This window comes from Dromaius novaehollandiae, chromosome 1 (genome assembly GCF_036370855.1).
Source record: "Dromaius novaehollandiae isolate bDroNov1 chromosome 1, bDroNov1.hap1, whole genome shotgun sequence".
NCBI classification, from domain to species: Eukaryota; Metazoa; Chordata; class Aves; order Casuariiformes; family Dromaiidae; genus Dromaius; species Dromaius novaehollandiae.
In genome coordinates, this window is record NC_088098.1 from 119,732,833 (window position 1) to 119,760,344 (window position 27,512).

The window sequence follows — 27,512 nt, forward strand, 5'->3', positions numbered from 1 at the left end:
AAAGTACATCAGTTTCCTCTTAAGCAGGTATTTGCTTACCACGTAACTGGGTGTCGAGTGCTATGTAGTTATAAAGTTTGCTGGGCTCAGCTGTAGATTTCCTTAAGACATACTGCTGACATCACTGAGACTCCTCTCGGACTCTTTTCTCTCTCTCTCTCTCTCTTTCCCCCTCCCTCCCTCTCCCTTCCTCCCTCTCTCCAGTTTCTTTATTCAGGTAATTCCAACTCAGACTTATTCCAACTTGTTTTGACTGACAGTGAGGGAAGGGAGACCTTCTGAGGGTTTTTTTTTAAACCATGCACATGTGCTTTGTTGAAAAGATATCCAGTCTTTTCTAAAAAAGATTGTTTGACTTGTCATGACGATAACATCTAGTAAGGAATCTGAACATTGCTCTTCTACAGGTAAGAGGTATTTGTCAAAATATGCATACATGTTTAACAGTGCTTTGGAAACTTTGAGTGGGACTGAAAGCTAATGAGTAGGTTCTTTTCTTATTTTTCACTTATTTTAATAATTTAAGGATTTAGAAACTGTCTGTAAAAGAAAAATGTGTTTATAAGATTATGCCTGCTTGTGAACTTTGAGATACAGGCAGTTTAACAATGATACAGTAAAAGCTGTCATGTTTTGGTCTTTCCACTGATGCAAGCTACTGCATGTGAGGTTTGTAATGTCTGTGACTGATATTTTTATATGTTGGGGAGGGGGGCAGATACTGGATATATCTTTGCAAATGTTTGCCTGTCAGAGCCTTTTTCTTAAAGAAATAGATAGTTCTTTTTATGGTATTAGGAGCATATCTTTCAGGCAGTTGCAGCTCCTTTTTCAATGCAGAAATCAGTTTTAGTTGACATACTGGGAAAACTTGCCTGGAATTTTATACAATCCCTTTTACCTATCTGCGTAAGAAAAGATTATGTCAGTTTTCTGTGGTAGGTGTAAGGAATGTAAACACATCTGTTTTGGAGAACATTATGCATTTTCTTCCAACTTTTGCATGTGTCTTCTTACTACTTGTTTTCAACAGGTTTGGCTTATCCTCAGTAATCATAGTTGGAGGCTGTGGTGCAGATTCCCCTCTCCTTCAGTGTAGCTTGTTTTTGCCTCCCTTTTTATTTTCATGTAGGAATTATGCTTTAAAGAGATTTATAGATAAGTTCTTTCTTTCCATGACGTGTTGGTTGCAAAAGGGAACAAAGCTGGCTTTCCTTTGTGAAACAAGAGTACTTACATTACTTTTTAACTAACCTTGTTTCCTCAATTGCCTTTAGCCATATTATATTTAGAGGCAACTCTAGGGTCTTTCTGATCATAATGTCCGAAAACCTACTTGCAAGCCTTTTGTTTATGTTCTCTGGTGATGTTATTACCTGTTGTTTCTTCTTTTAAAACTGGGAGGGAGAAGGGGCAACTTGCTATTACAGCAATGTCTTCTTTATTTCCTTTGTTGTAAAATGTCACTATGCTCTCTGCGCTCTCTAATAATCAGTTTATGAGGGTAAAAGGGGAGGGGGGGACAAGCCTGAAATGTAACTCCGTGCAGCTGGTTGTACAGTACAAACTGGCATCGCTTTTGTAAAGTGGAGTGTAGACGAGACCAAAAACTTCCCCAAGAATTCCAGCCCGGTAAGTGAGGCATGGCCTAGAGACAAAAACAGCAGCAGATGACTTGGGCTTCAGTCTTCCAACAAACATACAATACTTCAGTCCTGTTACTTTTTATAGGATTTCAAGTGAAAACAAATAGTTCTTTTTATCCTGGCTTCTCATGCAACGAAACAAACAAGTCATCCACCCGCAGTTTTGATAGGAGCTGAAATTTCTATTTGTCCAAATTTTGCCAAAAGCAGTCCAGAGTATTATTCCCTTCCCCTCTCCCATTTCTCCTAACACACATAGTTCACAAAGACAGGCTGTATTCTTTGGGAACAGGTAGAGACCAAAGCTGTGAAGTACCAGACGGTACTCTTGCGAGGGGCCAAGAAAAATAGAAGCTTAACTGTTTTGCACGCTGAACCTCAGAACATTTTGAAATAAATTTGGATTCACTTTGCTTCCAGGAAAAACAAAGAAGATTATGGGATGATTTTTTTTTTAATTTATGGAGAGAAAATGTCTTTATCTTATTGGTTATACTGTGTATATAAAAATGAGAAAAAAAATGGCTGCAGCATCAAACAGTTAAAACTAAACTTTCCAGTCCAAGTTAATTCACTAAATGTTAAATATTTGAAAGCTGCCTTCCTGCTGAGCTGTCCCTAACCCTTTGGAACGAGGGAACATTCGTGACTTATTTCAATGAGTTACTACAGGCTTGAAGATCATTTTTGCACTCAGTATACTTGTACCATTAACGTAGTAAATGGCTTGGAGTTAATCATGTGCATGCTCTTGGAGTAAAAAGGGCACGGTTGAAAAAGGTAGCTCTCTTGTATTGGCTGTACATGAACTGAAATGCCTGCTTGTTCTTTTTTTATCTATCTAGACTGAATAGTGTGAAATACACATGGACACCAGCCAAAAACAGTAGATACATTACTAATTGGGGTGGAAGAAGGAAGAAAAATCGAGAGTAATAACCACAGCATCTTTCCCTCCTCCAAGGCACATGAAGTTGCCTTTGCATGACTAGCCCGCTCTGATGTTCACATAGAGTTAGGGGTCAAGGTCAGGCAGAGAGGAGGCAAACAGCGACGTGTGCTCTAAGTATTATCACCCTTTACTGGACAAAAGAAACACTTGGACATAAAGAGGGTAGGTGTTTGAGATAATGCAGTTCCAGTCACTTTTACATGCTGGGGAGAAAAGTGATTGGCAAATCCCGTCTTTCAACAGAGCCATTTGCAAACCTCAGGCTGCCTTGAGGGAAAGGATGAAACTGGACTGCTGGGACATAGGCTGGACCCAGTGTGCATCTCAGGGGAAAGCACCTAGCTACTACCCAAGTTTCTGTGTCTGCAGAACAGCCTTGGGGATACTTAAGAAGACCTGTGAGCTTCCAGTCACCACAGCTTGAGCATCCCCTTGGCCTCCTTGCTTAGGAGATCTGGCTTGCTTCACAGGTGCTTGGCAGTCAGCACTACCATCCTTCAGTTTTGCAATGACTCATTTTGATCTTGGCTTTTCTTTACCTGGGAAGCCCCCTCCCTCCTGTGTCATGTCTGCCACAGATGAAGCTGCCAAAGAGTGTGAGGTGTGAGAAAGGGCTGCCTTTCTGCTGCCTCCCTTGTGGGCTCCTTGATTTATAAGGGTCTTTCTTCGACTTGGTTCAAAGTAGCCCCAGCAACTGGAGATACTACATTTTAGCTGGCTTTTAAGGAGGAGAGGAAAGCCTAAAACTTGGGATCTGAAGCTTGGTGCCTTTTAAAACCACGTGTCTCCTTTCTAGTTTGTTTTTCTCATGGAGATTGTCAGCTGGATTTGTCCATACTTATTAAGCCTTGGTAAGCCACCTTCAAATTCCCTTTGTGAATCAAAGTGATAAAGCAATATAGGTTTTGACTGGAACAATAGTATGGCCTGATTAGATTAATTTAATCTCCATTGCTTTGACTGAGGTGATTCACTCTGGATTAGATCACAGGTCATAGGCTATCTCTCTAGTTTACATTTTGAACTTTTCCTTAATTGGAATTAGCACTTTTGGATTGAGGCTACATGATAAAAATTTCTGTTGAATAAATTAGCATAATCTATAATGAAGCAACATAGGAAACAGTGCACCTGCTTAAATGACCTAAAAAGTGTATACTTGGACTACAGCAGCATGAACTGATGAAGAGAAATGGGAAAGATTTACTGTGACCAAAATTCCCCCTTTTTCTCATTAGTACTACCTAGCCAGACCAAAAAAAAAAAAAAAAGTAATAAAAAAGTGATGTTCACATTTAACCAGTAAATGAATTCTTCCTGCTTAGATGATTTTTGTTAGTAGTCAACATTTTCCAAGGAAATTTTCAACCAAAAATATTTCTGCTTTTGTCTGATCTTGTCTGTAAAGATCCCCGTTAGTGCTCCCCATTTTCTGCCTAGTGGTGATCCCACTCAAAGCTTCCTATCCTTGTTCCTACTCTTAATCCTGATATTTCCATGCCAGCTGTCTTCTTCTGAACCCCCCTCCAGATTCTTACCCAGGCTTCGGTTTCATGCTGCCTTATCCAGCAATAATGTTTCCTGAAAGTATCCTTCCTCAAACACTTCAATCCTAAACCTATTAACAATTTCCGCAATAAACAACCAGATCAGAACTCTGTCTAATGCAACAAAAGATAAAAGAAATGAAGGAAGACAGGCGAAAGTGTGCTTTCTGTGACTTTCACATTTGAGTAAGGCTGGGCTTCATTCCCACAAGAAGGGTTTATCAGCATATTTGAGCAGGTGTTTGGGTGATATAGAGCACTTACAATTCTATTTCATTTTCTTAGGCAAATGACAAAACATTCATTCAACATGCAAAAACATGGGATGAAAGAAAAATTAAGTTTTCAAGGCAGCTTTTTATATTTTTACCAGATTGGGCCTCCCTAACTGTCACCCGACTTTATATCAGGACCCCTCTTTCTCTAAGATTAGGTAGAAAGGCAGTTGTCACAAGGGACTCCATTTATGAGTTATAAATTAACAAAGCGAATGTCAGCTCATGGGTGCTGCCCTTCAATATGCTGATTACCCGTTGTGAAATGTACAATGTGAAAGGTGCTGAAAACTTGTCAAGGCATAAAAAGGAGTCAAAGACTGAAATGGCCTGGAGTGTGAAATGCTTCCACAAGGCTAGAGGTGAAGGAGCACAATTCAGGCAGGTGTGGGAAAGCTAACACTGCCATTTTTATCTATGTATAACGGGCAAACAAAAGGCTCTGGGTCTGGTTCTCTTTCACATTGTGTCCCTTTTACACTGCTATGGCAAATGTAGAGGCTGGAAGTGGTTCTTCAGCCAGTGACATCACACCATGAGCTCCAAGTTGAGATCTGCCTGGGGTCATCTGCGAAAACAGAATTCAACAAGCAAATTCAGAAATTTATACCATACTTCTGTTAGGTTTGCAGAAGTCTAAAGGTCCGCTACACTGCTAGGGGTTCTAATGGTCTGTCTTATTTTTCCTCATACCCTTTCTCTTCTTGAGATAACTCTGTTAACACACTTTAAGCTACAACTCTCCCTCCTTCTCTGTATGGGTCACAGCATTATTGGTCCTCCAGCCCCAATCTTAAGGAGTGCCTGGCCTTAAAGTTCATTCTTGTTATGTTCTATTGTTGCAGTTAAAAAAAAGGTATTGAACCTTAAACATGTATTTTTAGAACAAGAATATCTGAAAACTGGTGTTGATTTCTCTCCTCTCCTCTCCTCTCCTCTCCTCTCCTCTCCTCTCCTCTCCTCTCCTCTCCTCTCCTCTTCTTCTGTTCTCTTCTCTTCTCTCTCTCTTTTTTTTCCTCTCAGCATAAGATTGCCAAAGCTGTGATGTGACCATGACTCAGAGTAACATCGGTAGTAAATTTCCCTGCCCTATGTAAGATCTCAGGTGATAGGGAACATAAAATCTTATTTTAAGAGCATTTCTTAATGTTCATGTGCTAAAGTCCGGAAACCATTTCAGTGGAGCAATCCCAGTGACATAACCTCCTACTGCACATTAGTTTGGGATTCTGTCTTTGCTGGATATATTTTTGATTTGCTAGCAGTGGAAATGTGAAAGGGGGCCATCATGCCTTCATATTACTCCCTTAGATCTTATAAATAATGACTTCATAACCAAGGAAAAGCCTCTAATTGCTCTGTATGATCTAAGAAACTTTTTACCACCCAAGCTGTTACATAAAGACTGCAGGTGTCATGGAAGTCAATAACCTTTATGTTCTCACTAGAAACTTTGGTTTAAGCATGTTGCTAATAACACATACTATATGAGCTTAGACATTAACACTGGAATCCACAAAAAGGCTGGGACAAGGACTAGATCTTCATTCCTCAGCTTCAGAAGAAAAAAATGGTCAAAGTTTCAGAATTTGCTGAGTTCCTAAAACTACAAGTGCTGTTACTAGAAATTAATTCTGATCATCAGCTTTGCTCAGTTTAAGATGAGCGATGCTACTGAATTTCTCTGCTTTTATCTTTTATTTTTCAATTGATTACTAGCTCCACCTTGCTGAATGGGAGGCAGGACATGGTGAAAACCAGGGGTACAGTTGAGCAGCACTGTGAAAAGAGGAACTTCAGAGGGAAGCAGTGGTGAAAAGGATGTAAGATGTTAGTGGATGTGAAGAAGCAGTGGTGTGAAAATATAGCATGCAGATCATTTTCAAGGTCAGCCCAGACATTATTTTTGGAAGTGTGTAGATAAAAGCAGCATGGATCAGGATGTCCTTCACAGCACAAGCACGATGAATCCATGCTTTGGTAAGGTATTGGACAAGACGTTTTGCTGGGTCTCCCCCCCCCCCCTTTTTTTTTTTAACTGCTAATCCCTATGAATTTTTCAGGCAAGGGAGAGTGTTATTTTCCTGTTTATCTGTTTATACCGATATGGTGGGCTTGGCTACTAGCATTCATTACAGGGGTGTCTGTACAGTAAGCAGATGTATGAAAGCTGGACACAGTGGCAGTGTATATGCTAAGGAGATAGTTGAGCAAGCTGACCTGTGCTAGGGAATGTTAATGGCAAGAGCTTGTAAAACAGAGCAGACTTATCCCTGTATCTTGTTTTCCTAGACAGTTTGCTTTTAAAGATGAACCTTACTCACCTGCTTCAGTGCATAATTTACGTTCTTTTACATGGTGGGAAGAGTATGTTATGCTGTTGAATGTTACATTGGATTCTGCACCCCACATAATCTTCTAGGGGATTTGACATGAAAGGCTTCATCAATATGAGTCAGACTGACATATATCCATCTAGGATATTCCAGCTGAAAATGCACACATTTGTTATATAGTTTACATATGTAAGCCTGATCCTTCCAGAAAATGTGAGGTTACCTCTGCATACACTGGAACAGTTGATTCTTATATAAGCAATATACTTGACATCTCTTAGAAGCATGGTCTTGCTATACAGATGCACAGGGTATGATTAATTTCAGATGTCTAAAAGCTAGAGACCTGTCAGATTCACTCCATAGGCACTGCAGGGAGATGGGCACCTCCAGGTGTTTGAGGAATAAGAGACATGCTCATTGGGTGGATGTGTCCAGCTCTCTCCATTGTCTCCAATGACTTAGAGGACTAGCTTGGACTAGACAGAAATCTTTTAGAGGACTGAAGTGAGCAGAGAGGAATTTCAACCTAAAGACTCCAACAGTCGACTTTAGAGCATGTTACCATTAGAAAAGGCTGAGTTTGGCAGATGGTTGGCAATTAAGTTAGAACTACTTTCTCATAGCTTCAGTGAGGTTTCAGATATCTAGAATTCCCAGGCAAATTTTAAAACAGCAAACCTCCAAATTTCTCTTAGACAAAACTCACTGGTAGATAAAAATGAGACATCCAAAGTACCCCAGGTGTATGATAACCAGAGCCATCCTGGAGAAAGGGTGCCTCCATCAGAAGAAAATCACTTGGCAGCAATGATGATGCTGGATGTAGCCCATAACCTAATTATGTTATTTTTCACCATGTTGTAGGTCTGCAGTGTGCTCTGCAGTGTGGTGAACAAAGGAAAGGAAAACTTTAGATCTTCTCTGAATGATTTCAGATCTAACAGCAAGCGAGGCATGATGCCACACAAACGAGGTACTTAATAGGCAAACATAATGACTATCAGATGTTTATTAAAGCTGGAATGTGCCTCAAAACAGGTGCATTTTCAGGATTTGGTTTGAAGCTGGTGGGGGGTGGATTTTATGTATGTCAAATGAGGAAGCTATTGTGGAATGGCATAAGAGTTGTCTAAAAGATGAAGGGAGCCAAAAAAACACAAGGAATAGACATTGGTGAGAAAGAGGAGTGGGATGCCAAAAAATATCAGAAGAAAGCAGAGCTATGGGGGGTGCTGGGGCAGTAGCTGCAGAAGGGTTAGGCTGTGAGCTTTATGGGTGTGAATTAATGAAAGGGATGTCTCCAACAATGAAAGGGAAAATTATGGTCAAAATAGTAGGAAGGAAATGATTTTTTCACTAGAGTTTTGAATGATTTGGCTATGGGGTAGATGAGAAGGACAGTGAACAAGAGACCTATTGGGAAATGGCTAACTGACAAACTGAAATCCTGGGTGACTCAAAGAGGAAAAGATGGATTTTGGAGATGCTGTAGCATCAAGCTGCCTACAGAAAAAGAAGTTTACACCACACAGTGAGTGGGGCAGCAGAATCACTATCAGACAGAACACGTCCTTTTGGACAGGGTGGGTTTGAGAGGATTTCACCAGGGCAATGAATGCAGGGGTTTTCTGTATTGCCATTAAGATGTCATCTGCCTGGTGGAGTCATGGTGCTCTGGGACTTTCTAGCAATGGTGCTGTCTTAACCCCATTTGAAATATGCTGATGCAGTTTGATATATTTGTAGTCTTGCTTAGCTACTTTTTACAATTGATAGAGAATCATAATGTGTTCCATACTAAAAGCGAAGTGAGATTTCCTTTCGTGGTACAATGTAGTGTTTTCATTTACAGTAATTATGTAATTACAAACTCATCTTTTAAGCATGCCTCTTAGATTCCCCTATCTTTAGCAATTGTCTACAAAATATGAATTAACTTTGTTTTCGATTTCAAGTCAATAAGACTACAGTAACACACAGATGTTTACTAGGATAGGTTAGACATTTCTCATGAAATGTGTTTTTCAATGAAAATACAATTTTAGTAAATTAAATATTATAGGAAAAGTACAGATGGTTGGAGATCCAAAGGTTTGATTTTTCAACTGGTAGAATGGAAACTGTAGTTATTTTCCTCATACGTCTGTTATTCTTTATGCCTGGAGTCCTGTACCAGCTTATATTTCCATTGATGTATCAAGCCTTATAATAAGGCAACAGAGAGTAATTGGTGAACAGTGGTAAATTTTGTTCTCATAAATCAAGCTGCTTGGAAAATATCAAAGTGACTTCTAAAATTCATGGCATCTGAAAAACTTGCAAAACATAAGGTAAAAGTTGCTGCATATTGTAGAATTTTAAAAGTAAGTTAGGGGTATCCTGCATGTAGTAGGAAATCATTCTCAGCAGAGCATGAACAATGTTCTATTCAGTCTAATTGCTTCAAAGATCAAAGCTGGACTTTCTCAAGTTTCAAACTATAAAAGATTGTTAAGCTTTTGAGATGACATGGGATCATAAAGGAACAGTCATAAAGATAAGATATGTATAAATAAACAAGCGTAATAACCTCCTTTGAGTATAAGGAAATATAATAACTTTGAAAAGCAGCATGAGCCTTTTTTCTCTTTTGGGCACATTATCGCTGCTTTTTAAGCTTGTTGCGGTGTAATACCATAAAATTTTTACAGGGGTTCCCAAGAAACCATAGGACAAAGAGAAAATTAATAGTGAATAACACAGTTATGGCCCCAGATCTCAATAATGTGGACAGGCATTGCTTCTGCCCTCTTTCCCTAAGAGGAACAATATGTTCATTGCACTGAGTTCACTTGTCACTGAACCAGCCAGGAAACTCAGGTGGCCTTTACAGTTACAGCAGGGTAGGATTTTCAGCTGAAAGTCTTATGGGCTGAAAATGCAGATTTAGGTCAGACGAAAGATTTCATGAATTCATGCTAACAAGGTAACACATCTTAGATTGAAGAAGCCTGAAATCAGTTTTCAAAAGTTAAAAAAAAAATCATTTTGACATTGTGGAAGCAAGATATTGTTTCATTTCAAGCAATGTTTTTGTTCCTCACCTGATTTAAATCATAGACACACATGCACATCTATATGAATGTCAAAGCAAAATGAAAGGTTTAGTTTTGGTTTGAGCAAACACTGTCTTCAGTCCAGAATGACTTTTTTTTTTGTTTTGCCAGAAAAGTAGAAGCTTTTTTTTTAAGTTCAACCTCAACACTTTTTTTTTTTTGTTTTGATATTTTTGGTTTGGCCAGAAAATCAAAAACATTGATGTGCACCAGTACACTCATGCTATTTCCTCCCTTTCAGAAGCCACAGTCTCTGCAGCAGACTGAGGGGTCTGTGTCATGGAAATTGGCAGGGATCGAGTAATTTGGGAAAGCAATGAGGAAAATAAGTACTCTCTTCCCTCTGATTCCTTGGGAGTTTATCTGGAAGACACACAATCTAGGTCTGTATAGCCTTCCAGTCAACATACTCAGGAAACAGCTTTTTCTTAAAAAAAAAGACTATATTTTTTATTCCAGTTTTTGCAGTATGAGAGTGACAACTAGATTCTGTACAATGATAACATTTTGTTGACGAAAAGGCTAAGCATATTTTCATTTCAGTCCCTTTGCAGAGGGATGCAAAACAGCCCATATATTTAAATCCACAGGCTAATGTCAGCTTATCTTGGCAGTTGAATAGAGGCTTCAAAAATGATGTTCCAACAAGCTTCATGAAACTAGGTGGCTTTATAAGTGAGAGAGACTTTACTAACACCTTCTCAGAGAAGGAGAAACCAAAGGGGACCAGCCTTAACTAGACATCAGAGAATCCACCCAGGAGACTTGCGCTAATGAACACCCCCCACCATGCTCCTGTTGCCCCATGGTTTCCCTGCCCCAGGGCTGGGGTGGCAGCCACACGTCCCACCTCGCCCAGGGGCCCCCAAGAGCCGTCTGCCAGGGAGAGTCGCCCGAGGGGCTGGTTTCAGGGTGCTGCAGGTTAGAAAAGGAGCTCTTAGTAGCTGTTAGTCTACCACCTTTCACAAAGATGTTCATGGCCTGAAATACCCTATTAAATGGAGCATATAATGATGCAGCTGAAAACTATCATTTTCTTATAAAGCTCCCTAATGCTTCTCCCCCTTGAGCTTTTAATTTTTTTTTTTCATCTCTCTCATAAAACATCAATGCATTCAAGAGTGTTACCGGAATAATTCATATGGACAGAGCAGGGACACACAGCAGGCAGCAGTTTATGCTACATTTACTTTATAATCATTGATTTTTAAGTCTCCTCAGCACTCTGCATTTACAGCTTGGAGTCCCGACCAAGCACTGTGGGCTCAGATATCATGCACCTTCATCCACGGGCAGAACCAGAGTATTCCCACAGACACTGGAACTCTCTCACATTTCTGCTCTGAAACAACAGGTACAACCAAATTCCTCTGGAAGCCTTTCCTCTCACTCTCCTACCCTCAACCCCCCCCCCCCCCCCCCAAGATATGTGCAGAACTGGAAAAAAGGGCATTTTTCCATTCATCGCATGGAGAGTATGAAAACTTGGCACACAAGTGAGCTATGTACTGGAATTTGGGTGGGTCTAGGAAAAAGCACAGACTTCAGTGGAAAACATATATGGGTGTGTGTGTGTGAGAAAAAGCCTTTTAAACCATAAATTAACCACATCCATGGATTGGTCAGGAAAGAAAAAGAAAATTACCCTGAAATAAAACTCTCGGCCAGTACTGAAAATAAGCACCACTGCCCCGATATGAAAGTGTCAGTGGCACTCTAAAAGTGGCAAAGTGGTAGGTGAAAGTCCCAGGTTTACACACCGCTACGGTGTTTTAGCTGGTCATGGGATCCCAGTCACTATTTCTGCTGTCACAGGGGGCTCAGATTGTGGTTTGATGCCCCTCTGCGGGGGGGGTGGGGGTGGGGTTGGTGATGGGGTGGTCGCAGGCAGCGAGCAGGGCCAGGACGGACCTGGGACCTGGGACCCAGGCTGCATTGACACTTCTGCCCACTGTGGTTGCTGGTCATCATGGATGTGTCTGAGACCAATCATTTAAGAAGCTTACTCTGTGTCAAGATCTATAGACTTTATTAAGGGAAATAAAGGCACTAAGGGAAACATGTAACTGAAGATGCATTCAAAACCAGAGGTTTCAAAACCTGCTGAAGATACATCAAAATCTCCAAGATCAGTCCTTTATGTTTGCAATTGCTTGTGCTTTACAGAATGGGCAACATGTCATTTGTGAGAACATACATACTGTGACGTATTATTTTAAATGGTGAAAATGAACCTATGATTTCTAGATAAGTGCATATATATGTTTGCCTATAAAATATCATACATCCTGATTTTATTGGACAATCTTGATTTTTCATTTCATCATTTAAAATGTTTAGCAACTTTTTTTCTTCAGTAGCTACCAAATACTTGTTTGAGATCAAGTAGAATTTACTCTCTGTTTTCCAGACCCAGGCAATCCAGGGAAATGGATGCTTGGTGTGATTTAAAATCTTCATAGTGAAGAGAAAATGGAATAGGAATGAAAATTTTTGAAGCAGTTACATCCCTCAAAGAGAATACTGGCCACACTAATTCTGTAATTTGTGATAAATTCATTCATTATTAAAAAATAACTAAATAATCTGCATGTGTCTCTGCTGTGCCAGCAACATCATCTATATGGATCACTGCTTTGCCTAAGAGAGGAAGACATCCAATTTAGAAATCAGTCGGTTTGGGAGAGGGAAATGGTTATTTTGTCTCAGAGGCTGCATTTTGCTAGCATAAAAGAAGAATCACTTTTTGAAAGCATTTTCATCTGTATGAACTTGTCCACACAGGTAGGGCAATTCTTCATAACCAAATAACTTCCTGAGAAAATCACCTTGTAACAAGTTTTAAGATGAAACCCTGACAAACCCATCCTTCTTCCTTGGAAATGTGCTTTGCAGTGTTGCAAAAATCATGAGGCCAAATTCACTGATATGTTCTGGTCATGCAAAGAAGCCATAAATCTGGCTTAATTAGCAGGTTACGCTGTATTTGCCTAGCTGGAGCAGCACAAAGCAGCTACACCATACAGGTAAGAGACAGCCAGAAGCCGCCAGAGAGGGAAAGCTCTACTCGTATAACACAGTCCATCCTCCTGCTGGGTCAGTGTGCTCTGTTTGCTCACTTAGATTGGATTCTGTCTGCATTAGGCACTAGATAAACAAAAGGCTACCCATATACTGACCTTTTAGATAAAGCACTTTTTTCCCTGGCCAGTTTTCTTGCCTTTTGCAGTCATTTGCTGGTTTCTAATAATTCCAAACTTTTTACATATGTAAAGGAGGCAAAAAATATTTTGGTGAACAATTCCTTCATAGAGTATTATTTCAGTTTGGAGATTTAATGATTGTATAGAGATGGAAAAGATATAAACATGATTAATTCACAAGTGCTTGTAAGCATGTACGTACGGTGGGATATTTGTAGTGTACTCAGGTCATTCCTCCATCAGTGTAACCTCTCATTGTATTGGCTAAAGCAGTGCAGTGATTTACAAGAAATGCTGCTTTTATATGGTGAGAGCAGGTTGTAAAATCTGCCATAGCAGAAGTCTGACACCCTCCAACGAGCCTCACCTCACTGCCACACCTACACTGAGCTATGAAAGCCATGGTGTGCCACGACTAATTAAAGAACAAAACCCAACTTGACTGGGATACAGGGCAGGCATCATGTGATGAATTGGCATCACAAATGGTAATTAAAAAAAAAGAGCTGCTCAGCCACTGGTTGGGTTCACATGATATGGGTGACATGCAGGTAGGAGCCCAGGCTGCTCATCAGAGTGGGACAAGACTGGTGTTTGACCTGGAGCCCAAAGTAGCATTTGTGGCTCAAGTTATCTGTAGTCCAAGAAAGGAACCAAAGGAGCAAAGCACTGTAAATGGTTTGAAATATCCCACTGCTTCCGGATAAGTGTCTTTCATGTACCCGTGGTAGCTGAGAAACAGGGAGAAGTGGCCCTGGGGAAGGCAGCCCACAAACAGTTTAGCTAGCTTTTGTTAGCAATCAGCAAACTCTTCTGCCTGCCTCTTGCATAGCGATCACTAGGCACACTACCATGAATTTTCAGCCACCTGCTGACAGTTAAATTAAAACTCTTCAGTAACTGTCTGGTTTTGGTTTTGTTTGCTTATTTGTTTGCTTTTTTAAATGAGACCAGATTTTATTAGACCAACACATGCATTTGGAGAGAGAAAAACAATCAAGAAAGAAGTTAGGCAAGGTCCCACAAGCCTTTCCTCAAGTCTGAAACAAAAGCAGCAAATTTCAAGCCAACTGCAGACTGGCAACTCAGTTGCTCCAAGTTTATCTTTATTATTATTGTTATTGTTTAGTGGTTGAGTAGGCATTTGTCAACTTGTGAAGCAGTGGGTGAGTACTGGTGAGGTTAAAACCAAGGTAATGTCCTTTACTTGGCGTGACAGAAGAGAAAATTAGGGCATAGCCAGCCTATAGTAAGTGGGGCATAACAGTCCTAGCAAATGTAGACAGTAGCCCAGTCTAGTACATTTGAGCTCTGCACCAACCTGAATGGAGGCTCCCTTTACCAAAAAACCTACTCTGTCAGGCTTTAGGACATGAGCAGTAGATAGGTTTAAGTTCATAATTTGCTGTAGAGTTATAAAAGCAGCCACCATATGACTAAAAAACTATAAGGACACACAGCCAATCCTCAGATCTGTACAGAAATGTGAAACTCCCTTGGCATATGAGTTCATATGACCAGATTATACCTGGGTGATATATCAGGTAGCACATAAATACACATAAAGAGAGGTTAAATATGCCTCTGGGCAAACAGTTAAATCACCTTGAGCTCCCACCCTGAAATCTGAGAAAAGAACAGCGCACCCTCTCCAGGAGCCTTTGTCCAGGAGATCCTCCCCACCACCCAGCCTGTGGCAGCTGTGGCCCTGCGAGATGGCCTATCCCTATGCAGCGAAAGGGGAGGCAACAGGATTTTTAGGACATATAGCACATTCTGACAGGACCTTTAGCAGTTGGTTGGCAAAGGCCCAGTTCCCAAAAAAAGGAATTAAGTACTTAAGTAGGACTTAGGTAGATCTTGGTTGACTAATTGAAAAACTATGAAACAGAAAATCCCTGCCCAGCCTCTAACTAGTCCCAGATGCGCTCGAAGTGCGCAGGTGCTGCAGGTTCTGACCCTTGCTTTGTGAGGTGCCCAGCAGCTCTGCCTTGGAGCATGCCAAGAAGTGCCCTGTGGGCAGTGATAACGGGCTCAGTGTTTACCTCATGTCTAAGCCAGAAGAGCCAGAAATGAGGCATTCCTTGATCTTTCTTCAGCCTTCTCCCAACACGACCTCTTCCCTGCTCCTCCCGCACAGCAAGGCTCCCCAGACTGCATGGTTGCTGCCATTTCTGTGGTCACAGGGAGGTGGAGGTGATATTCCTTCCTATAGCAATGCCTCCTGCTTTAATCACATGCTCAGCATGGACTCACCAAGAAACTTGATCTCTCTTCTGTCTGAGGCAAATTGTTCCCACATCCCCCCTTTCAGGGGGGTTCATTAATGAGGAACAGGGGTGATGGGAAGGGGAGACCCTATGCTTCCTAACGAAGCTGCACCGCTGTATGGGTGAGAATTTATAAGGCCAGAAAGCTATCACCATCACTCTTCTAGCCAAGTAGTTACAGTGATCAGCTGGCGAAGGAGACTGTGGGCCTCAGTCCCTGCACCAAAGAGTGCTTATGTGCTTATGCTCTAGCTTCACGAAGGAAGAATCACCAAAAATGTTTTAACAGGGATGTAGAAACACCCAGAAGCATGTTTTCTTGGCATTGATTTTGGAAATGGCTATTTTGTTTTGACTGACACTTTAAGTAAACAAATAAATAAAAAAGCATGTTCTTCTGTGGCCAGTCTTGAGGAAAACCTCAGCCCAAACAGTTCAAGCCTTGCAAAATTTGAAGCCTTTGAAAACAGAGTCATATAACAGAAAGGTCAGGCTGTACATGCTGCAAACCTACAGCGAGATACTTGCAAAACATAAAATAGCGTGCAGTCTTGTGAGTAACAGCTCTGCTACCACAGCTGCATACTTCTCGGGTGGTGTTGTAAGCTTAACGAGCTTAAACTTTTTGGTTCACAGGAAGCAGAAATGGGATACTATGCAAAATGGGGGAAAACAGATATCCTCATAGGAAAGAGAAACACTCTAGAGAAAATGAAGGACAGGATTTAGCTACTGAAAGCCCCCCAAAGGCATTCTAGAAAGCAAAGAAGAAAAAAAATAGTGGCAGCGACTATTATAGCCCAAAATAGGGCTAAAGTAGGTATTAGGCTCTTTGGAGTTCTAGTCCTGGCTTTACTATTAACTCCTAATACCAACTGGGATAAGACATCAGTGCCATCCTTTCTTAGCTTAGTTCCTTCTGTGTAATGTTGCTGAAATGCTCGCCTGTGCCATATTGTCTATTCTGAGGAGTAACTTATGTTCATACAGCAGTTTGGAAATGTAAATGATACAGGATGGAAGTAGAGAGTATTAGTTTTATAATCATAATGCAACAATAATGTCCTTTTCAACTTTGCAGAGTAATTTTGTCACTCAGCTTCTCAGAAAAAGAAGGTACAAGTTCTTGAGTGTGTGTTTAGGTTTGCCCCTGTCTAAAGAGCCAGGTAAGGTTTGCACTGCAAGAACAGGAAAAGGGTTAGTGGGTGGGAAAAGCATCGCTGTACAGGCAGGTTTTGAATGCTTAACTTTGCAAATAGAAGTGTCTGAAACTAAAAAGAATTTGCAGCAATATCTTGGCAGCAAGGGAGATACTCAAAAGTACTGAATGTTGCACTACTGAAGAAAGTCATTCATAAGAAAACAGAATGGAACATTTCTGGTGAACATTTCTCTCTTTTCTCCAGCATCATTATATAACCTGTATTACTGAACAGAAAAAAGAGTTTTAGGAGCTGGTCGGTTTACTTATGTCTTTTCAAAAAAAGACTTTGGTGTGCATGAAGGTTTCCAGACTTAAAGCTCTGCATACAGAGCAGAACCCAGGAAAAGGCAGTGAGAATGTCTCCCAGGACAGAGGCTGGAGGGCAGATTTTTGGAAGGTTGGACAGCTCATTAGCAGTCTGTTAGTTGTTCAGAGGCTAGCTGTTTTTGCCTTTTCTCCACTTGGAGGCTTGATCCAGAGACCTGTGAAATCACTGGGAGTTTCTCCATTAACCTCAATAGGCTTTGAGTCATCTTTTGCCTTTTCTCTGCCTACTTGGTTGTTTTCCTATTTGCTTGCATCAGTGTAGTTTCCAAGGTTCATCTACGTAAATCAGTAGTTACCGCAAAGTCTTACATCCTGCCCTTGGAAAGAACAAGACTCTCATACAAATTTCTCTCTGAAACAATGGGCCATGAGACTTCCCCAGCTTTAATTCATCTTCCACGGCCAGATGCCAGGCAGGCAGCCTAGGAGAGCCAAAGACAGATTTGGTTTTTCATTTTCTTAATACTGTCCCATAAATGGTTGCCCTGGCCCTACTGAGAGGGATGAAAAGTGTGCCGCTAGCTCATCCACACTGCTGCTCGTCCCCCAGCCCTGGGTGCCAGACCCCACACAGGCTCTGCCCTGCCAGCTCTGCCCTGCTGCTGCTCTTACAACTCCCGAGAGTCCAAGGTCCACGAGAGTCACCATTCACCATCCACAGGACTGTCCTGTGCTGATGGGTGGTCATATGGAGAGATGGGGAGATAAATCCACAGCTTCAGGAACTGATCTTGACTTGAGGATGTATTTATAGTTCTGATGGCTCAGTCATCTTTTGAAAGAAAAAACAGGTATTCATTTATTTTTTTAAGACAGCATCTTTCATAACACAATGGCCTCCCAGCCTCTCTATCACCCCCCTCAAGATCACAAGAAAATGTTGTTCAGTCCTACAGCTGAAGGACTCTTTTATGAAGGGTCCAGGATAGCAGTGTCTGGCTATATTACCGTGTGCTGCACCTGACAGGGAAGATGAAGTGTCCTCTCTCTCTACCCACTCCTTTTGTACTCCATAAATCAGTTATAGAGGGGGATTTTGCTGTCTGACAATTGCACAGCAGATGCTGGTGCCTTCTCGAGCTTGCTTAGCCCAAAGAGAAGATGGTATTCATGGTAGGCAGAGCACCGGGAATTCAGGAGGGACTTTTTATACCTATTGAACCACATCAGAACTAGGAAAGATTTAAAGATTAAGTAGTTCTTTTCAATGCTTTCCCTCCTCCTCCCCTGCCTTTTTTATGCCAAGCCTGCAAGCGGTGGTGGTAAAAAAAACGGTTCAAGTTTTGCCCCTATATCAAAGTGGCAGTGAAGTGTGTAGGGGGCAGTCGCTCAAGTGGTAAAGCATGTCTGATTTGAAAAAAAGCAAACAGTTGGGGCCATTTGACCAAGTCATGCTCCTGTACACATTTAATCGATTGTGTCTGCCAAAAGAGATCTTGCACAAGCAAATCTGGCTTCATGTAACAGGGACAATTTTGCGTGTATCCAAGCTGGCTTCAACTTCTTGATAATGCGGTCTCTGGAAGCAGTGTTAATGTACTTGTTATATCCCTAGCTGCTGGAATCATCTTACTATCGAAGTATTCAGGCTTGGTGGTTTGGTACGTAGCTCTACGTTTTATTGATTTTGTCTGCACTAAACTCTTTTACCAGCATATGCTCTGACAGGGAGTCTCCTTTGGCTGTTCCAAAGCACTGGTGAGGAAAGGAGGTAATTCATAGGACATCGCAGAGCTAGACAAGTCTGAGACTGTTGCATTTTCTTCCTTCTTTAAGTACCTGTTTCCTTGACTGTACTTCAGTTCACTTTTTTTTGCAGCTACAGGTTGTGTAGGGTTTTTTTTCCTAGGTAATAAAAAACCCTTTCTCTGTGTAAAATCAGTTAGCTGGCAGACAGAAGATTATCTCTTGATTTAAAAATATATGCTATCTATCATTATTATGCTGGCTTCTTTGCTTATGTTAACTTATTGTGGTAGATGTGCTTTCCGATTTATAGGGAAAGGAGTAGAAGCCAAAGGGACTGAAATATTTCAGCTGAGGTGTCAGGGATGGTTCTCAGGGTACAGAGTATCTGAGGTGGCTATACAAGGTATGGGATGGGAAATAATAAAGCATATGTTATAAGACGAGTTTTGTACATATGAACACCCATGAAACATTTATTCTGGGATATTGTATTGCTGGTCGTTTTGCCTCAGGAAGCAGTGGGGAGGTAGAGGGCAGGGGTGACCTCTCCTCTGGACTGAGGTGGAAGAGCCTGGGCTGGCTTATGTTAGACAGGAACCTGTACGAACACACGGTAAAAGTATAAACTATAAAAAATGCTTGAGGAATAGTTTTGTTTGTGTTTTCTGTCAGTATAAGAACAAGAGTTCAGCTGATGATACTTAAAACCTGTGAAATATAAAATTGCTGGAAGGAAGTAATTATGACTGCAGGTCCTGAGGAGCTCAAAGAGCTGGTTGTCAGAGGCACAGCCAGGTACGGCGTGCCATCGCACTTCTCGCTTGGCACCTGAGCTGCTGGCATGGGGCCTGCCCCAGTGTAAGCCAGCAGCTCCCGTGGGACACAGCGCAGGCTTGGGGAGGGGGCCAGCTCACTCTGCAGTTCGCCCTGCTGGATGGTGCAAATGCAATCAGGTCACTCAGCTCTGCGAAGTCAAGCCAGAGCTCTAGCACAGCTATGAAAAGCAGCAATGGACACAGCTATGGAAACCCTTGTGGTCAGGGGGCACCACAGAAGGAGCGAAATATTTACATGTATGACAAGAAACTCCAGTTGTGCTTGTAAATATTAAAGCGAGAACAGTAAGTTGGAATGGACTTGAGTTTTCCAGTTTTCAGGACATAAGGCAATCTCCTATTGTCAGCGCAAAGAGGAAATTGCCCAGTTTTATTCCACTGTTGGCTTCATCACAGTTTCTTACCCCAAATGACTCCTACTGGCTGCTGCCAGTGACAAGACAGGGGAGCAGAGCAAATGCTGCTCAGAGGCAGTGTGACAATTCCTCTCTTCCCATATCAGCATGGCAGGGGAGAAGGGAAGTACTTCTGCAGAGAAAGGAAACCAACACAAATTTCCCTGGAGAGGAAAAGAACACGAGAGGAATTCAGGATCACACAGGGAAGAGTGATGCAAGAGAAAACATAGGAAGCAAAAACAACACAAAAAATACCCTACAACCAAAAAAAGCATGAAAAATTGGCTGGGCTCCATTTCAGGAAATCACTGTAAAGCCGAGTAACTTTGTCACATACAGAAATACAAATCAAGGGACGACACAAAAGACGTCAGAAAAGCTCTGATAAAGCCTCTTTAATCTATAGCAGACTCAAAAACTAGCAGCTCTGCTGTGCTGACCCCACATGTGGAGACAGACTCTACAGATGGAGATGGCAGGAAGGCACAGTGAGAAAATGCTTTGGTTTTGAGATGAAATGTGGTCTGAAACGTGCCAGGTATTGCTTAGGGCTGTAGCAAAGCCTTAGTTCTTTTCAGGTTAAGCCTGAAGTGGCAAATCCTGCAGCTGTCCCTCTGCTGGAGTAGCCCAGGGAAGATGCTGTGCCTTTCAGTTATCTTTCTACCTCCTGTCTTGTCAGGGCGACTGTTTTGCTATGGTAGTTTGATATGTGTATGATGCTAGGTGTCCTCCACCAGGTCTGAAAATTTGGCAGGATGCGATGTCAGGATTTTCTCTGTCTGTTCAGGGCTCCTGGTCACAGAGCAACTCACTTAAGGCAAGAGCAGAGGCAGGGGCAAATCTTACCAGGCTGCTGTGTGCTTCAAAACTGTAGACCTGGCTGGTGCTGCAGGTGAACTGTACAGTGCACGAGTAGCAAGTCTGGCATATCGAGGGAGCATCAGCTCCATAGCACCTGTAGAGCAGAGCTAATCTGCACAGCATGTCCAATGCATCCTACATATGCCAGGTTTATGCACACACATTGACCGTCTGCGCAGAAGATGGTGGTTCTCAGATGCGGTGGGACCACAGTGAGCGCCTGTATTCCTGTGTCTCCACATGCCCCGTGCCATGGGCCATCCCCAGTGCACGCCAGGCAACCCTGACCTCCTCAGAGTCCCTGAGCCCTGTCCCTGCCCCACCAGCGCAACCCCACCAGCTGGAGTCCTGAGGAGGGAAGGTGGAGCCTTGGCTGTCTCCATCCTCACACCCTTCCAGAGAAGGAGGAGCCGGCAGCCCCAGGGAGCGTGCTCCCAGGAGCAGGCATCCAGGTAGGCTGAACAGGAACCTGTGCCCTGCACTGCACTGGAGAGGCTGCCTACAGCCTGGCCTAGCAATCTGTGGCAGGGAAATTTGTTCTGACAATGAAATGTTTGTGACTGGAAGTAATGGCTAAGGGGAAGTGTGTTTGAGAGGAAGAGGCGTACTGATTTCAGGACCGATTTTTGCACAAGTTTTAGAGCCACGGCTTACCCAGGGTGAGGCTCAGTATGGGGACTGGAGCCTCTTCACTAAATGGTACGCATTTTCCTAAAAAGTTTCCCATTAGCGGTTGCATGTATTTACTGCACACTGACAGTAGTGCTTGATTTTGAGTTTGCCTAAGGAGCAGTTGCATGTATGCTCCTTCCTACCCCTACCCCTCCCACCCCCCCCATTTCCTCCTGTTGTTCTTTTTGAGATCACTTGAAGGTTTTTTCCTGTTTATTATCCGGACATGCTGCGCAGTGTTGATTTGACTGTCACATAAGGAATCTCCTACTGGGATCACTGATGCATTTTTTTATACATAAATATATGTATGTATGTAGGTAGGTAGGTAGGTATATGTATATATATATGGCAATGGCTTCTAGATGATGGAAAAGAAATGTTGATGATTAAACCAAAATTGGAATGAGCTACAGGTGTCAATGGAACTTAAGTTTAATTACCATTTCCCAGAAAATCTGTATCACAGTGATAGGTATAGTCATAAACAAAAACTCTCTTTAATTGGCATAACAGGAAAGGTACTTCAGTGAGCAATTATGCTGATGTCCTGGGCTGGCACATGTGTGTACCACAAATATATCTTGTATTTCCTGCAAATTTCTTTTAAGTAGCTATCAGGAAGACGCTCTTTTTTTAATTATATTTTTTGGTGGTTCATGAAAACGAATCACTTACTTAAGCCTCTTTTTGAGGAAAACAATGGAACAAAACAATGCTTTTTGTATGACCTGCCAAAGCACAAAGGATGCATGGGATGTTTTTTTTCTTTGTTGTTTTTTTCAGCAGGAAGTTCTGTTGTTGGAAACGACTATAACATGCACTGTCCTTGCTCTACGTAACCACTGTCTAGTCCTGCAAGCCAGATCTTGTTACTTGCCTCATGAAACTGGCACAGGCAACGTTTTGCTTCACTCTGTGGGCTTTGTTCAGTCCTGAATGTCCGCACACTTAATCTTCATCCTGACTGAAGTGGGATGCACAGTAAACAAACTTCAAGAGTCGGGTGGTCCAATGATTGCTGGGTGTGCACAGGTCAGGGCCCACTGCAAGAACGCTGATTTTGTGAATTGCCTCCTTTTTTCCTTAGACTGCTTAAAATTGGAGTGCTATGTAATATGAATAGCCTTGAAGTGTTTTCAGGTGTAAATATTTCTTTCCAAAATTCTACTTTGATGTGTTCAGGTCTGCTTTGTTTCCCTGTAGGTAGTAGGTTTGTAACAAAGAGCCAGATCTGATTGACTAAATCATTTGTGGAAGTTAATTGTTCACAGTGAAAACTGGTCTGGCTCATTCTGCCTCTGCTGCAGGAAGAGACAGAAGTGGTGCACTGGATCTGCGTTCTAAACCAAGCATTGACGGGACTTTAATTTTAATCAGATGTCTCTCTTCAGGGCATTAAAGAAAACCTGTGCAGTAGTCAAAGAGAGCCTCTTCTCTAGAAAAACGTAAGAAAAAAATTTAATGCATTTTACAGAAATAAAGTACTAATATATAATTTCAGCTTAGTCAAATTTCTTTTGCAGGCTATCATAAGAAAAACCTACTTCTCCATATTTTGCCATCACCAGAATGATGAGAAAATCAAAGAATGACTTTTTTCAGGAGAAGAGAACATCAAATTATTTCTAATGTCAGATATTGCATGATGTTAATTTTATATTCCAGCTGTTTTTCTTCACTGATGCTGTGTTTAGATTGTGTTTGTACCTTCTATCCATCATTATTTTCAAATGTTTTTCAAAATCAGTTATATGCTTTTATTTCATTAAGTAATAATCTTTTTTATTCTCTCCTTAGGACTGAAGCACTGAGAATGGAAGCCACACAGATTAATATGTCACGTGTCCCACTGGTTAATGGAGGCATCAACACTGCGCTCAAGGCACATAGACCACGTGTGATGTCCAAAAGCGGTCACAGCAATGTGCGGATAGACAAAGTTGATGGCATTTACCTACTCTACCTTCAAGATTTGTGGACTACAGTTATAGACATGAAGTGGAGGTACAAACTCACCTTATTTGCTGCTACTTTTGTCATGACCTGGTTCCTCTTTGGAGTTATCTACTACGCCATTGCATTTCTTCATGGAGATTTAGAAATAAACAAGTTCACCCCAAAACGTGAGCCATGTGTCAAGAACGTGGACTCTCTGACAGGGGCATTCCTCTTCTCTTTGGAGTCGCAGACGACCATCGGCTATGGATTTCGTTTCATTACAGAGGAGTGTCCTCATGCCATTTTCTTACTTGTGGCCCAGCTGGTCATCACCACCTTGATTGAAATCTTCATCACAGGTACCTTCCTGGCCAAAATTGCAAGACCTAAAAAAAGGGCAGAGACTATTAAGTTCAGCCATTGTGCTGTCATTACTAAACACAATGGAGAACTTTGTCTGGTGATTAGAGTAGCAAATATGAGGAAGAGCCTTCTGATACAGTGTCAGCTGTCTGGGAAGCTTCTTCAGACATATGAAACTAAAGAAGGGGAGAGGATCTTGCTGAACCAAGCCAGCGTCAAGTTCAATGTTGACTCCTCTTCAGAGAGTCCTTTTCTCATTTTGCCTTTAACCTTCTACCACATTTTGGATGAAAGCAGCCCTTTAAGAGATCTCACGCCTCAAAATCTCAAGGAGAAGGACTTTGAGCTTGTGGTGCTCCTGAATGCCACAGTGGAGTCCACCAGTGCCGTCTGCCAAAGCAGGACTTCCTACATCCCAGAGGAGATCCACTGGGGCTATGAGTTCGTGCCTGTGGTTTCTCTCTCTCCAAATGGAAAGTACGTTGCTGATTTCAGTCAGTTTGAGAAGATCAGGAGATGCACAGATTCTACTTTTTATAGTATGGACTCTGAAAAACAAAAGCTAGAGGAGAAATATAGGCAGGAGGACCAGAGAGAGAGGGAACTGAGAACAATGTTGCTACAGCAGAGCAATGTTTGATTGAATGGACAAAATATCCTGATCAGTCCTTTTCCCAAACTGAAAAAAGCATCCTCTCTGTGCTGTATGTCAGCTATGAAACTAGCAGTGGAGTCCTTTTCAGCAAATAGCTTTGGTGTAGAGTAAACCTATCCCTTTGTTTGGCTAAGTTGCTAATCAAGTATTTTCTAATTAGGTGGGATTCCTTTCCTCAATATCTTGACTTAACAAAGTTGGATTTGTTTTAAGTCTCTGCTTATACCATCGGTAAAAAAAAGACAATCCACTTCCTGTTTGAAAAGTGAAACTGGATACACTGCGCTGATTTTTTTCAAATATTTATTTGACATGGTTTTACTGTGAACACACAATTGCAGAGACAGCATGCAGTACTGCCAGTAGAAAATATGCTCCTTTAAAATGCATATTCTCATATCAGGTATTGCCTTAATGGGGATTCCTGGCATTGAAAATAAAGTGATGGGAGAGAAAAATGGTCAAATATGGCAAGAGCCTGTAGGGAGATGGTAAACTCCTTTACATCTTGAAGGAGGGTGAGAGAGTAGTTTTGTTGGGTGGTGATGAAGGGAGCTCTCTGTCTCTGCTATTCAAAACTTGCTTTGTGATCACTCACTTTTTTAACCTTGTTAATGGCTGATTTAAATATAATAGCTAAGAAGGGGAGATGAGGTCAAGTTACACAGAATCATAACAGTAATCAACTAAGGTTAAAGCTGGCTTTGAGACACCTGTTTTTTACCCAATGTAAATAGTTTGTAATAGCAGCATAACGATACATTTCTACAGATTGCTTGCTTTGCTATAGACTGTATTTAATTTTGGTTAAAAGAAAGCTGTATAATGTCTGTAGACAATATTTACTTTTTCTGGCAGCCATAAAGGACAAGCATTCCTTTCATTCATTTCATTTTTGGTCTATTAAAACCATTCCATTAATAAAGGAATTTAATTAGAGCAGCTCCTGATTTCTTTGTGGCACAGGGAGAGGGTGTGGTACTTTGGAGATGTTGAAAGAGCTGAATGTTTGGCATACTCAGTTATGTTCACCATGCAACCAAGGAACACAGCAGACCACTGAAGTGGTCAGATTATGGGTAGCAAACCAGGTAGCAGTGGTGGACTTGTAACATGCTTACCACATGTAGATCAGTTTTTAATGGAAAATTATTTCTGCCTTGTATCAGAGAGTTATTTAGCAGTCTTATGAGTTCCAGAGATTTTGCTCTGCTGAAGCTCTGGCAAAGAAAAGCTATATTAAGTATGAATTTTGGGTCTGTGGGCCAGGTCCCGGCCTGAGAGCCACCAGGGGCTTCAACAATGAAAGGACTTCTGGCATCATTATACTTACTATTACTGTGCTTAACTTCCCGGCACTGTGTGGCCTCGTGGAATGCAGTCTTGCAATTTGCAGTACAATATCCTATACAATAAATTGAGTTTGGTGCCTAAAAATGCACTCATCAAGTTGAGCACAGAGCTGCCCATGGCACCAAGAATGAATGACAAGAATGGGGTGGGGATGGAGTGGAGATGGCTTAAAACTGCCTTTTACCTAAATGGTTAGATCCCCTATGTGAAGTCAGAGATTCAGGTATTTGTCTGAAGAGACAGATGTAACCCATGATCCAAAAAACTTCCCTACCCACCACAATGCAGAGCTATGTTTCTCATACCATTGTAGTTGCAAGACCCACCTACCATTTTTTGGAAAGGATTTCCACGCCATATTATGACATAAAGGTTTTTATTTGTAACCATATATAACGGATGCTAATGTTTAAACTATAATTTACTCATTTGTAATTTTCCCTCATTTTGTCTGACTGCTTGTTTCTCTGAAAGGAAGTGGGCATGTTTAGTGAATTTTTGCAATCACTTTGTAGTTTTATGTCCTATAACTCGAAGAACACTGCTCTGGGATGTTCTGAGATGAAAATGGGCAGGTGTTTTAATCCTTCTTCTGCCAAACCTTAGCATCTCTGGTTCCATATTCCAATACCCACCTCAATTCTTTCTTATCTCAGTAAGTGCTCAGATCACAGTAATATCGAGCTGTTTCTAATGTCATTTTCTCAGCAGTGTAAGGAATGTAGAACAGCTTCACCAAGGGCAAGTGAGCTGGCTTTTCTCCAGGAATATGGTATGGCTCATGAAATGATCCCCTCCCATCATGTGAGTTCACATCCCTCCAAATAAGGAGAGAAATGTCAATTTGCATCTTCCAGGACAGCACTCCATCCATTTCAATAACCTTGTTATTGCACTTTCTTAGTTGTATTTTAAGAAAACCTAGTGCCTTGGGGCCTGCAGGAGACACACTTGTCAAGTCACAGAGGCCTTACATATTTCTTGGCTCTCAGGTCTAGGGAGTCCTGTGCATACACAGGTGCAGCAGTGTAGTTGCCGTGGCGACTTTAGTGGCAGCCAATTAGGAGCCTAGAGACCAGGCTGCTGTGGGGTTAGCCAGCTGCTGAGAAGTAATTTTTTAGGATCTTAACCTTTTGACCTAAGAAAGCAGGTAGTCCGTATGTCCCTGTGTACACCAATCCCAGAATGCAGTCATTAGGCTCATTAGACCATCCCAATCATTGGATTATCCTGAAGAAAATACTGTAAGCCAAAGCCTTGCAAAGAAATAAAGCATCATAGAAATGATTCTCTCTGAACATTCAGTCCTGCCAGTCTTTAATTAAAAAAAAGAAAAGAAAAGGAAAACACTGGAAATCTTTGGCAAAGTGAAGACAACCTGCATCAGTGTGATACTGTACAATAATACAATGCACTGCCACTCACTTCAGCTTCAGAACAGTCTTACTCTGTAATGAGCTGTATTTTTCCTTCCTACTCTTGTGTAAGCATAACTTCCATTGCTCTGTTTGCAAGGTAAGGGCAGAGAGCAGAAGTGGCCTTGATGCAGCATGCCTAGCTGCAGGGTACTGAATAGCGATGGAAGAGCGTCATGACGTTGCTCCGATGTGAATCACCAGCAAACCAAGCTTTCTGGCTGCTGGTGGTCAGCTCTCCTGCTGCTGTAACAGTTACAGTGATTGACCTTTGATGAGGACTCACAGGACAGAGAACCAGAAAGCAAAACTACCACAGACACCGCAAAGCTGCCTTACCCATCAGTAAGGACTGTCCTGCCCATCAGGCGATTTCTGGTGTAAGAGCCATCTTGTCTGCTGACTGCTTGTCCCTAACGTTTTGGGGACAGAGCACCTGCAGCTCCAGATGATTTGTGACAGTGGGACGTC

General features: G+C 41.7%; 1 protein-coding gene across 18 annotated transcripts; it reads left to right on the plus strand.

Annotated features, from left to right (window-relative positions):
- The first annotated feature begins 19 nt into the window (after positions 1–19).
- Positions 20–25,212, plus strand: KCNJ15 (potassium inwardly rectifying channel subfamily J member 15). 18 transcript variants are annotated; one of them, XM_064524987.1, is made up of 5 exons: positions 20–217; positions 7,624–7,732; positions 11,092–11,208; positions 22,625–22,762; positions 23,115–25,212. In XM_064524987.1, the coding sequence occupies exons 4-5, from the start codon at positions 22,695–22,697 to the stop codon at positions 24,256–24,258; spliced, it is 1,212 nt and encodes a 403-aa protein (XP_064381057.1). In that variant the 5' UTR covers positions 20–217; positions 7,624–7,732; positions 11,092–11,208; positions 22,625–22,694; the 3' UTR covers positions 24,259–25,212. The 18 variants fall into 18 exon arrangements, 15 of the variants coding, with proteins under 15 accessions (XP_064381057.1, XP_064381104.1, XP_064381114.1 ...); XM_026121542.2 differs by lacking the exon at positions 20–217 and adding an exon at positions 224–407 and having other exon boundaries at positions 11,067–11,208; XM_026121541.2 differs by lacking the exon at positions 20–217 and adding an exon at positions 224–407 and having other exon boundaries at positions 11,076–11,208.
- Positions 25,213–27,512: the final 2,300 nt, after the last annotated feature.

Excerpts from the sequence above, each read along its gene's own strand:
- KCNJ15 (XM_064524987.1), top strand. The coding sequence starts at position 22,695 with ATGTCTCTCTTCAGGGCATTAAAGAAAACCTGTGCAGTAGTCAAAGAG. Across the intron at positions 22,763-23,114 it reads AGCCTCTTCTCTAGAAAAAC|GACTGAAGCACTGAGAATGG; the intron begins GTAAGAAAAAAA and ends TTCTCTCCTTAG.